An 11,797-nucleotide genomic window follows, 5' to 3' on the forward strand; every position below is an offset into this window, starting at 1 on the left:
TCAGGAAAGCCTGTGGATGGCCAAATGATACCAGATGTCAGACTGCATGCCCACACTTATTCCATATGTGAGTCTAAGCTATGACCACTCGGACCCTGTTCTTGCTGATTCCTGGCTAGGATACTTTCGTCCCGAGTTTCTAAGTGGGGGACCGGCGGCACCGAAGTACTATGCACAGGTGGCGGGGGCGGTGGAACAGCTTGGCAGGCGGGGAGACTGAGGCACGCAGCAGAGGGCAGGCTGGGTCGCGGTCAGAGCTCGGGCCCGCTTGGCCCTGGGCCAGCTAGAGTGTCTCGGCCAAGCCTCACCGCCCCAGCCTCCCGCCCGCTGCGTGAACGACCCCTGGGTGCCCGTGGCGGGGAGGGGGCAGCGCTGAGGCCGCGCAGGGACTCACCACGTCCATGATCTGCAGGAGGCTCAGGGAGAAGTAGACTGTGAGCGGCTGCGAGTCGTTGGCCACGGGCCTCTCCAAAGGGTTGTAGTTCTTGACCAGCTCCTTGTAAAGCTTCCTCTGGAACTCGCCTTGCAGGGACACTTCAGGAGAGAAGAACCGGCCGGGCTGCTCTTACGCCAGCGGGGGTGCGCCTTACGCCCCCCTGCCCGCGATCCAAGCCACCCCACCAGCGCAGCTCAGACGAGCGGGACTAGCCCCCCCCCCCCCGATACCCTCTCGCGACCCCCAAAGCTGGCCCCGGCACGGGGCACACTAAGCCACCCCGGTTGCTCCCAGGAGGAGTGGAGCGTGGGGAGCCCCGCGGCTTTACCGTTCAGGAGCGACGCGGCCAGCGCCAGCCAGACCGAGCGGCGCATGTTGGGTCCCGGAGCTGCCGCGGGCTGGCGCGCCCCGTGTAGCGGATCTCACCAGTCAGCAGTCAGCCGGGCCTGCTCCTGCGCTCGGAGCCGCCTCTCGCGGCTCGGCTCGCGCGCCTTTAAAGAGCTGAGCGCGCCCCCGCCCCGTCCGCCCCTCAGCGTCTCCACGTGACGAGCCCCGCCCCCGGCCCCCACCCGAGCCGGCTGCCTGGGGAACTGCAGCCCGCGGTACAAGTAGGAGGTGCGCCCCGCCTGCCTCCGTCTCTAGGGAGCCCTCCCTTCTCACGGCGCATCAGACCACGCCGGGCGATGCCCGGGGCCAGCTCGGCTGTCCTTTGTTCCCACTCCGCTCCCTGTGGCTCTCAGATAGAAGCTGATCTGGGACAAAGCCCTTGGGAGAAAGGCGGCACTATTCTGGGGTACAGTCCTCTTGCACGCTGGTGGCTGGGTGACAGCGACCAGGAACCGGGCCCCCACGAGTTCGGATGTCTTTCCAACCAGGAGAGACAGACCTGAGAGGAAGCCCCCTCCGACCTCCCACCAGACCAAGATGTTCTTTCAGCGCCGCCAGCCTGGCTCTCAGCCAGGTTCTGGAAGTGCCCGGAGGAGCGGCGAAGTCGGCCAGGGAGGCTGTTCGACAGCGGGGAGGGAAGCTGCAGAAGTGCGTGATGGCATCCCGGGTGGATTTCCCCTTCGCGTGCCAGCCTCTTTTAAGTGCGATTCAAAAGATTGAAAAGTTCACTCCCACCCCCTTGCTGGAAGGCGGTGGTGTGATCTAAGCTATTGGTGAGCCCGGGAGAGAGTTAAGCGCCAAGAGGACGCTCAGAGAGGACAAGGGGTGGTGGGGAGGGTCAGGGGCTAAGTCAAGCCCTGGACATTGAGAAGGAGGAGTGGCTCTGGAAGAGGAAGGGGCAGCAGGCGTCCTGCTCTGATTTGATCGCTGTCCGCAGGTGGCAGCTGAATGCAGCAGGACTCCCTGCGCCCAGCAGGGGGCGCTGCCGCTCACCTTCCCTGAGGCGCCGAGCCTCTGAACTGCACCCAGGGCTCAGCCCTGCGCCAGCAGAGGCTATGCCCACATTTCTGAACTGCTAAGACACGAGACTCTGGAAGGACACCAAAACCCAGGGAAAGGCTCACCAAAACGTGACTGCCCTTGAATTTACCCCAGCAGCAGGGACGGACGACTGAGCCAGTTATTTGATTTGGAAAAACAAAGGAAAGGGACAATCTTGCAATGAAGTGTCTGCTAAACCCACACCTGGTAGCAGATGCATATATAAACAAATAGCCATTAAAGGCTCCGATAACTGTGAGAGGATCCTGAAGGAAGGAAGCAAAGATTCAGATAGGAAGAAGGGTTTGTAGAGGAAGTGACAGCTGTTCAGGAGGCATCTGGCCAGGAGAGGGGACACCAGGGCCATGTTAACTGGTGAGCAGACAGGCGTGCCCTTAGCTTCATCTGGCTGCTGAGTTGCACACCATCTGTGGCAGTCTGGATGCACACAGAGCTGGCACACGGTGAAGGAGTGAGTATCGGGCATTGGCTACTGGCAGAAAGGGACTCAGAGAAGGCACATAAAACCCAACAACATAGTCGAGGAGGCAAAGGAAGCGCAGGCTGGAAGATTCTCTGATGTACCACGTCCACGGGCCACGTGAGCGCCGTGCTGACTGACCTACGCGTGCCCTGGAAGGGCCTCAAAGCCCCGCCCTCCGTTCTAGCGGGATGTGAGCCCAGAGGGGCCCAGGGAGTTCTATATCTTGAGTATGGCCATTTAGGATGACGTTCCTGAAAGCATAACTACTTCCTTGCGTCCGTCGTACCCCATAATACCAGAAACCTGGAAATAAACCAGTTTCCGGGGGGACACCGGGTCAATAGTATTTATTTATGCCCCGTGTTCTGCTCGGTGCCTGGAGGACCTACTAGCACCATCCACTCAGTTTATGATTTAGAGCTGACATGTGGAAAAATAAATTCTCCTCTGTGCTGTGCCGGTAAGTAGGCCTGTGAGTCTGGCGACGTTCACTCCCGTCTACGGGACCCAGTTCCTTCATTTGTAAAGTGAAGAAAGGAGTGGAGGACATTTTGGGACTAAGGCTGACAGGCCCCCTCTCACTCCCATTCCCAACAGAAAGAAACGGTAAATAAAGCAAGAGAAACCAATACACCCTGGAGCTTCCTAAAGGCAGGGGCCAGAAAGTCCCCAGGCAGAATAAACAGGGCACTCAGCGCCCTCCCCCAACCTGAGGTAATAGGATAAAAAAGCTATAAAGTGTATTTAAAGTGTACAGCTTTCGGTGATGATGAGTGATGTCAGCTGAGGTCCCAACGTTAAGGAGTCAGGGAAGCTGACACAGACAGCTTCCCTCCTGGGCCGGGGACAGGAATGCAGGGCTCAGTGGGAATTGGCTCACCCGATTATATATACAGTTATGTGTGTATCTGATCAGTACGGGGTGGGGCAAAAGTAGGTTTCCAGTTGTGAGTATGCGAAACAGGGTTTATTCTTGTTTTATTGTTTTATCATTTATAAGCTATTTTCTATATAAACAACTATATACCTACTTTTGTGCCTTGCTGTGTAGGAATATTCATATATATATCTTTTTAAAATTTTATTTATTTATTTTTATAGAGAGGGGAAGGGAGGAGAAAGAGAGAGAGAGAGATATCAATGTGTGGTTGCCTGTCACATGCCCCCTACTGGGGACCTGGCCTGCAACCCAGGCATGTGCCCTGACTGGGAATCGAACCAGCGACCCTTTGGTTTGCAGCCCGAGCTCAATCCACTGAGCTACACCAGCCAGGGCCCATATATATCTTATATATACAACTTATATGGTTATCTATAGATATAGATATGGATATAGATGTAGATGTCTCATATTTCTTTCTGGCTGCTAGAACTTGCAAATGTTCAGCTTTAGTAGACTGGCAATTTCTTAACATATTTCTTCTAATTACATTCCCACCACAACGTATGAGTGATCTGGTCGCTTTGCATACTCACCCACTGCCTCTGATTCAATACCAGCCATTCTAGCTGGTAGATAATTTGATCTCATTGTGCCTTTTAATTTGCATTTCTTTGATGACTGAGGAAGTTGGGTAGCTTTTCATATGTTTATTGGTTTGGAACATCCCTTTTTGTGAAGTGGTTTTCCAGAGTTTTTGCCCACTTTTTTTTTCTATTGGATTATCTGTGTTTTTCTTAGTTATTTGTAGGAATTCATTCTTTGCTCAGAATGGGAGTCTTTCCTCAGACATATATAGTGAAAATATTTTTTTACAACTCTGTGGCTTCATTTTTGCTTTCTTAATGTATCTTTTGAGGAGCAGACGTTCTCAATCTTAGTGTAAGTCCAGTGGATCGACGTTTCCAATCACAGTTTGCTTTGTCTGTGTCCTGCTTTGGATTTCTTTGCCTTCCCCAAGGTCATGAAGATGCCAGGTTGTGTTGATTCTAAGAGCTTTAGGCTTTTAACTTGCACATTGAAGTTTTCCCCCAATGTGGAATTAGCTTTTGCATATGCTATGAAGTATGGTAGCAATAGAGATGCCTTATTTTATACAGGTATTCGTTGACCTGGTACCATTTAATGAACGGGTGACCTTTTCTCTCTCTGTATGTCTTGTCACCTGTGTGTGTCAGATGACAGTGCATCTGTGGCTCGGATCTGTTTGCTCCTCCTTGTACCAATACCACATGCTCGTAACTCCTCTGACATCACAATATATCTTTCTACTTGATGATGTGAATTTTTTAAGCCTGCTTTTCTATTTCTTCACGACTGTCTTGGATATGCTTGACTCTTTTCTTCTTGATATCATTATGATTCACTTATAATTTGGGAGGGGGGAGAGTCTGTGGAGACTTTCGACTGATTTGGGGAGAATTGATGTCTTCACCACACTGAGATCTCTAATCTCTGAACACAGTGTTTTCTTCCATTTATCTAGATCTCCTCTAATGTTTCTCCATAATATTTTATCGTTTTCAGCGTAGATCTTTTGGGAAACTTTCATAAGAAGCATTCATAAACAACTGATGTTTCATGCTACTACAATGATAGGGGTTTCGGGGAAGTGGACGAGGACAAAGGGGAGATGAATGGAGACGGAAGGAGACTTGACTTCGGGTGGCGAGCGCCTGGTCGGTGTGCCGATGATGTTTTGTTGACTTGTCCACTTGAAACCATTATGGTTTTATTGACCGTCACCCCGATGAATTCATTAAAGTTTTTTTCAATTAAAATTTTAAAAATTTTAGCCCTGGCTGGTGTAGCTCAGTAGATTGAGTGCAGGCCTGTGAAGCAAAGGGTTGTAGGTTCGATTCCCAGTCAGGGCACATGCCTGGGTTGCAGGCCAGGCCCCCAATAGGGGGTGTGTGAGAGGCAACCACACATTGATGTTTCTCTCCCTCTTTCTCCTTCTCTTCTCTTCTCTTCTCTCTAAAAATAAATAAATAAATAAATCTTTACAATTTTAATTAAAAATTTCTATTTTGTAATTGTTGCATGTGTAGAAGTACATTTGATGTTTGCATGTCACTCTTGTACCCAGTGAAATTCTAAACTCACTTATTAATCCCCGTCATTTTTCTATAGATGTTGAAAAATGTACAGTCATAACAGCTGCCACATCAAACAGTTATAAACTTTTCTTTCTGTTAACCTGTTTCACTAGCTAGGACCATCAAATTCAATACTTAATGGAAGTTACAGCTCCTTCCTGATCTCAGGCAGAAGGCCGTCAATAATTCACCAGTGCATTAGTTTTCTGGGACTTCCATAACGAAGTGCCAAGCGCTGGCTGGCTTGAAACACGGAAATTTATTGTCTCACAGTTGTGGAGGCAAGAAGTCTGAAATCAAGGTGTCAGCCCGTTCCCTCGGAAACTCTGCACAGAGCCTTCCCTTGTGTCTTCTTGGTTTTGGGTGCTGCTGGTGCACCCTGGTGCTCCTTGGCTGTAGCTGCGTCACTCGTCTCTCCCCCATCATTACCCCTGTGTATCTGTGTCCAAATTTCCCTCTGAAAAAAAAATTAGAGAAAGGAGGAGAGAGAGAGAGAGACATCGATTTGTTGTCCCACTTATTGATGCATTCATTGGTTGATGCTTACATGTGCCCTGACCAGGGATCGAACCCACAACCTTGGCATCTTAGGGCAGTGCTCTAACCAACTGAGCTACCTGGCCTGGACTAAATTTTCTTCTTCTTGTAAAGATAGCAGGCATTTTGATTAGGGCCCACCTTAACATTCTCGAGTTCACTTTCTTATATCTGCAAGACCCTATTTCCAAATAAGGTCATGTTCACAGGTCCTGGGGGTTGGGACTTGAGTGTGTCTTTTGCAGGGGACAGAATTAAACCTGTAACAACCAGTAGGGAACATATTCGCTGTAGTTTTTTTATGTTTTGTTTTATTTTGTTTCCCCCACCCACCATCCTTCATACAAGAAAGACATTCGCTTCTTTATTTACTCAAATAAAAAAAAATAAGTTATTAGCTGACTTCCTCTAATACGTTTGGGGCTTATCTTCAAGTTTCTTCGACAAATTCTGGAAAACAGGAGTTACATGTTCCTGGGGAGTTTGGTAGAATTTACTTATGTTTTACTGCCTCCGTCTCTAAAGGGAGAACTTGATCACCATTTCAATATTTGTTACTGATCTTTACCTTTTTTCCTCTCTTCTGGCACCAAATTGAGTTAAGTTTCTTTTTTTTTTTTTCAGAAAGTTTCTCACTTGATCTAGGTGTTTATATTTCATTCTTAATAGTTGTTCATAATATGCTTGTCAATAAATTTTAAATTAGATGCTTTTAAAATTTATATCAAATAAATTCTCTTTCTGGTAAAGAAGAACTAATTTTTCAATAGTTCCAGGTCATTAACAATTTCACATTTTCCCCACGAACCTTTCCTGTGTAATCTTCACTCAGCTTTAATCAGGGGCTCATCTGATTGTTGTCCTTCAGTTTCCTGTTATTGTCATTACAAAAACTACCTGCTCATTTTCTGAAGTAGCTAAGTTTTTAGTCCTCATGCTTTCCTCTTTATTTTATTACCGTCACATTTTATTTGTTTTTTTTTTTTTTTGAAAGATTTTATTTCTTTTTAGAGAGGGGAAGGGAGGAAGAAAGAGAGGGAGAGAAACATCAATGTGTGGTTGCTTCTCGAGCGCCCCCTGCTGGGCACGTGGCCCTCAACCCAGGCATGTGCCCTGACTGGGAATCAAAACGGCGGCCTCTTGGTTCGCAGGCCAGCACTCAATTCCCTGACCCAACCAGCCAGGGCTACTGTCACATTTTAGTAGAGCAAATCCTTCAAAGCGCGGGTGCATGGCAATCACATTTGGAGACCTTCCTTTCTGTTGACTGCGTCCTCATAGGAGATTGATTGACTAGCTTGTATAGAAGTGTGGGTTGGAAGTCATGTTTCTCTAGGAAGATAAAGGCATTGTTTGTTGTCTGAGGCATTCGAATCACTCATCTTTTGTAGCTGTCATTTTTTTAAAAGATTTTCTTCCTTTATTTTTAGACAGAGGGGAAGGGAAGGAGAAGGGAGAAAGAGGGAGAGAAACACCAATGTGTGGTTGCCTCTTGCGCTCCCCCTACTGGGGACCCAGCCCACAACCCAGGCGTGCACCCTGCCTGGGAATCGAACCGGGCAGCCTGAGCTCAGTCCACTGAACCACACAAGCCAGGACCCTTACTCATCATTTTTTGTGCACTTCATTGTCATCGACCCTCATTGCTTTGACATGTAGGTGGTGAATGTGTTGTCATTCCTTTTCTATATGTCGCATCAGGTGTTTGGAAGGGTCTTTTATTCCAGACACCCATGCCCCACAATTCCGAGGTCTCTGGTATTATTTCATCCTTGTTTACCTTCTTTTCTTTTTCTCCATTCTCCTTTTTCAGAACTTCATTTGCATGTTGGCCTTCCCAGATCGGTCTTTTGCTTTTTCTCATAGTTTGTCTGATTGTTGTTCTGCTGTAAACACCCTTGAAAGACAACCGCTTTGTCTTCCAGCCTTGCTATTAAATATATTGCTTTTCCCGTCATAATTTTGATTTCCAGGAATTTTTTGGTCTCCGAATACTCTTTAAAAGCATCCTGTTTGTATTCCGTGGATGAAACAGCCTCTGTTGTGTTCATTGGCCTCACTCCTTGTAGGCACTTAGCTTCACGGTAACTCAGACGCCATTAGGCCTTTCACTCTTAAAAGTTTCTATCATCTGTAATTGACGTCATCTTATTTGCTTAGTCCTTCTGCATTGATGTTGATTTTCCTCTTCATTCTGGTATTAGTGGAATGTTCCAGTGAAAATCCCTTTCATTAAAAAACCAACCTCCAGCACAATTATGTTAGTTTCCCTTCATTTGTTAGCTTTTGTGTTTATTTGCATGTTTTCTTTCGGGGGAAGAAACCAGGAATTAGTCTATGTATAGTCAGCTGGCAGTAGCCACGCTTTATACTTGTGGTTAGCTTCTGTGGGGAAAATGGCAAAATCATTTCTAGAAATGCCTACTTAGTAAACAAATTCTGCAAGGGAAGCACAAAATGAGATAATTATTGACCTTAAGATAACATATTAAAAACTACTTTAATAAAAACTGTGTATACTAGCGCAGGAGCAGTGAATAGTTGGGCACCCCAGACAGAGCTGTGTAGGTATTTAGGGATACAATGCACAATGGCAGTTACATAACTATCAGCGAGGGTATGTTTATTAGTCAGTAAACGATGCCAGGGAAACAGACCGACTATTTCTACCTTACAGAAGTATGTGCACAAGAAGTAACATTTAATAGCCTCCGGCTCTATAAAGAAGGTACATCTCTTAAGCTAACAGAACTTGCAGAATGTCTTTGTGACCTCGAAAGCGGGCGTCTTTTGTAACTAAACTCCAGAAGTCACACACAGGAAAGGGAAGGGCAGACAGACTTGACCTGTGGAGAAGTCGTGGTTGCTGTTTGGCAGAGATGCAGTTAAAATACAGATGGCAGATTGAGCTCTCCTCTTTCCGGTATCTCAGATGCGCAGGGCACTCCCGCAAATCATCGAAGAGAAGACCAGCAGTCCAACAGAAAAAAAAAAAAAAGATGGCGAGAAACCTAAGGAAGGCTTTCAGATAGAAAACCAGACGGCAGAGTACCTCACTGAATGAGTGTGTGTCTAACCCCCCTCGTCACTTCGGATATGCAGATTTACACGTCTTATCACCATATCAGCATTGAATGGGCCAGAACTAGAAAATCTGCTGGGGTTCAATGCTGCTGGGGACTTGGGGAATGGGGCATGTGCGTTTACTGTGGGACCTGAATGGTGGCAGAGCCGTTCCAAAGGGCAGTTGGGCAGGACAAAGCGTGCAGACACCCCTAACCCCACAGTCCCCCTCCAGGGCCCATTCCCTGCAGAGTGTCAGGGACGTGCACAGGAGACCGACACAAGGACAGCCAGCCTTGCATGTGACACAGGAGGCTGGAGACGAGCCGGGTAGCCTTCCTTAAGGAAATAAGTGGGTAACGGTGTGTATGTGTGCAGCCCGGACCTCAGGCATTATGTACATTCACCACACACGCACAGAACAGCTCAAGGCCCTGGCAGCTGGGTAGCTCCATTGGTTAGAGCATCAATGCGCCAAGGTTGCAGGTTCGATCCCTGGTCAAGGCATGTACAAGAAGCAACCAATGAATGCATCCATGAGTGGAACAACAAATCAATGTCCTCCCCCCATAAAACCAATAAATAAAAATTCAAGCAAAACAACTCTATATCACACATATTTTTAAGTGAAATGATTAAAAGTATTGTGAGGTTGGGGTTGGGTCTCGAATGGGAATGGGGACAATGAATGAAGGGGAGATGAACAACTAATGTCAACCAATAAATAAATAATGAGTGAAATAGCCCAAAAGGGACTTTGCAAAGAAAGCCGATAGTGTGCATGCTGTAGACTGAGCAATAGGATGAGGTTACTTTGTTTGTCTGTGGTCCTAGGAAGTAGAACTAGTTGAAAATCAGATGCCAGAGACTGAAGAGCCGTGTCTGGAGAAGCTCCCCATGTGGCGGCAGAGCCGGGGGACACAGCTGCAGAAACGGCCCTCACTCTCAGGAGGGCAGACAGCGGGCCACCCGACTGAACACAGCTCTGGGATATGACAGAAAATCTATCGGGGAAACAGGACCACGACCTTCTGGTGATGTTCCAGGAAAGAACGTCTAGATTCCATTAGCACCGAGATGGATGACTCAGGTTTAAGGCAGCAGATCTGTGATCGCGGGTGTGGGTTCCATGGGAAACGGGATGGGTGGCGGCGGCTGGGTCCCGAGTCCCCCCGAGGGTGCTCCATCTAAGGCAGAGCCGACTGTTGACTGTGGAGCCCATGTCGTGCTGTGTCACGTCGCAGTGTGATGGCTGAAGACACGGAGGCAGGAGAGCGAAGGGGCCGTGTCCCTGGTGGGGACCAGCGCTAGGAAGATTCGGCTGTGTGCAGAGGCGCAGGTGGGCGTGCCAACCCCGGCAAACCCCAGCGAGTCCTCTCCTCTTGCATTTGATGGGCGCGATCACGAAAGGCAATGCCAGCAGCACCAGGGCGCCGAGTGAAAACCAGCTGAGGTTGAAGCTGAAGCACCTCTGCAGTTTCAATAGAGAGCCCTTGACCTTCCTCTCTCAGGGGCTGGAGTTGCATGTCCTTCTCCACGTGGTTCATCCCACGCTCAGATTTTTATCCTCTTACAGGTTTGCCAATCATAAGGTTTCTCATTGCTCCTCAGATAAAGTTCTGTGCCCTAGACCCCTGAAAGCACAGCCTGAGGTGGTCATGCCAGGACCCCCCCTACCCCCCGGTCTGTGGCTGGTGGCCTGAAGGTAACTACTCTCACAGTCTATGACTACCGTGAGTGAAGGAAATGGAGTTTCCCTGCCAGGCATCATGGGTATTGACTGAACAAGGTGGACTGTTCTCCGGAATTAAAGGGAGAAGGCTGGGCCACGGTAAGCTCCTCGGTAGGCAGCAGACGCTGATCCAAGTGACCCACCAGCAGAACCCCACAGCGGTCCCTGCATTCCGGCTGCCGAGGGCCGCAGCTGCCGTCCTGTTCAAGTCTCCCCGGCAGCCAGCTTGGCGTTCTGACCCTGCTGGGGGGCGTGGTTGGTCATCTCTCCCCAGGTTATTGTCAAGGCCCACCCCATAGCTAAGATCTTTATTTTCCATTTTCTCAAATGGATTCTTTAAAAAAAATAATTTTTAATAACTTTTTATCCACACCTGAGGATATGTTGATTGATTTCAGAAAGAGAGAGAGAGAAACATTGATGGGAGAAACATGGATCAGTTGCCTTCCTCACACGCCCCAACTGGGGATTGAACCCACAACCTTTTGGTGTACGGGATGATACTCCAACCAACTGCGCCACCTGGCCAGGGCTTAAGCGGATTCTTAAGATGTGCTCCCACATACGTGAAGTGGTCTAAGCAAATCTGGTCCATGATGAAAAAGAGCCCAACTGGATCATTCATTTGCTTTTTTAGCCTTCCAGACAGTGGTCTTCAGCGTTGACCCAGGACACCCCCAAGCGGTCAAGTGCAGGAAGAGATGGTGGAATGTGGGCTTCATGCTGTAGTTTCCAATGGCTATGAGCCACCCGTGGGGCAGGTGCAGGCAGGTGCCCACGATGGGCGTGTGGAGGCCAAGCTGGGCAGAGCATGGTTGCAACTGAAATGTGTCAGTGAATTAGGGCCCTGGGGTTGTTTGGGGTGGGGCTGTCCGTGAGGTGGTGGCCGTGTGATGAGGGAGAAGACAACATCTCAGGATGTGTGTGGGGGATGCACTCACGGATCCGTGTGGCCGCGTCGAATCGTGGTGGTGATTCCATTGTGAGCCCCGATCGGGAGGCTGAGGGGAGGCCCCCCCCCCCCCGGAAATCCAGCAGAACAAAAAGTCGGACAGGAGGCTTTGACTGCACGTGGAGG

At 48.8% G+C, this 11,797-nt stretch overlaps 1 protein-coding gene across 1 annotated transcript in view; it reads right to left on the reverse strand.

Moving 5' to 3' along the window:
- Positions 1-911, reverse strand: part of LOC114488626 (neuronal acetylcholine receptor subunit alpha-7) — a 65,769-nt gene extending 64,858 nt beyond the window's left edge. Inside the window, exons 1-2 of the mRNA XM_028502383.2 lie at positions 765-911; positions 395-534 (exon numbers count right to left, since the gene is read on the reverse strand). Of these exons, the coding sequence (XP_028358184.1) occupies positions 395-534; positions 765-810 (186 nt within the window). The 5' untranslated portion in view covers positions 811-911. The remainder of the gene's footprint in view (positions 1-394; positions 535-764) is intronic.
- Between the last annotated feature and the right edge of the window lie 10,886 nt (positions 912-11,797).

The sequence above is a fragment of the Phyllostomus discolor genome, chromosome 12, assembly GCF_004126475.2.
Source record: "Phyllostomus discolor isolate MPI-MPIP mPhyDis1 chromosome 12, mPhyDis1.pri.v3, whole genome shotgun sequence".
Lineage (NCBI taxonomy): Eukaryota > Metazoa > Chordata > Mammalia > Chiroptera > Phyllostomidae > Phyllostomus > Phyllostomus discolor.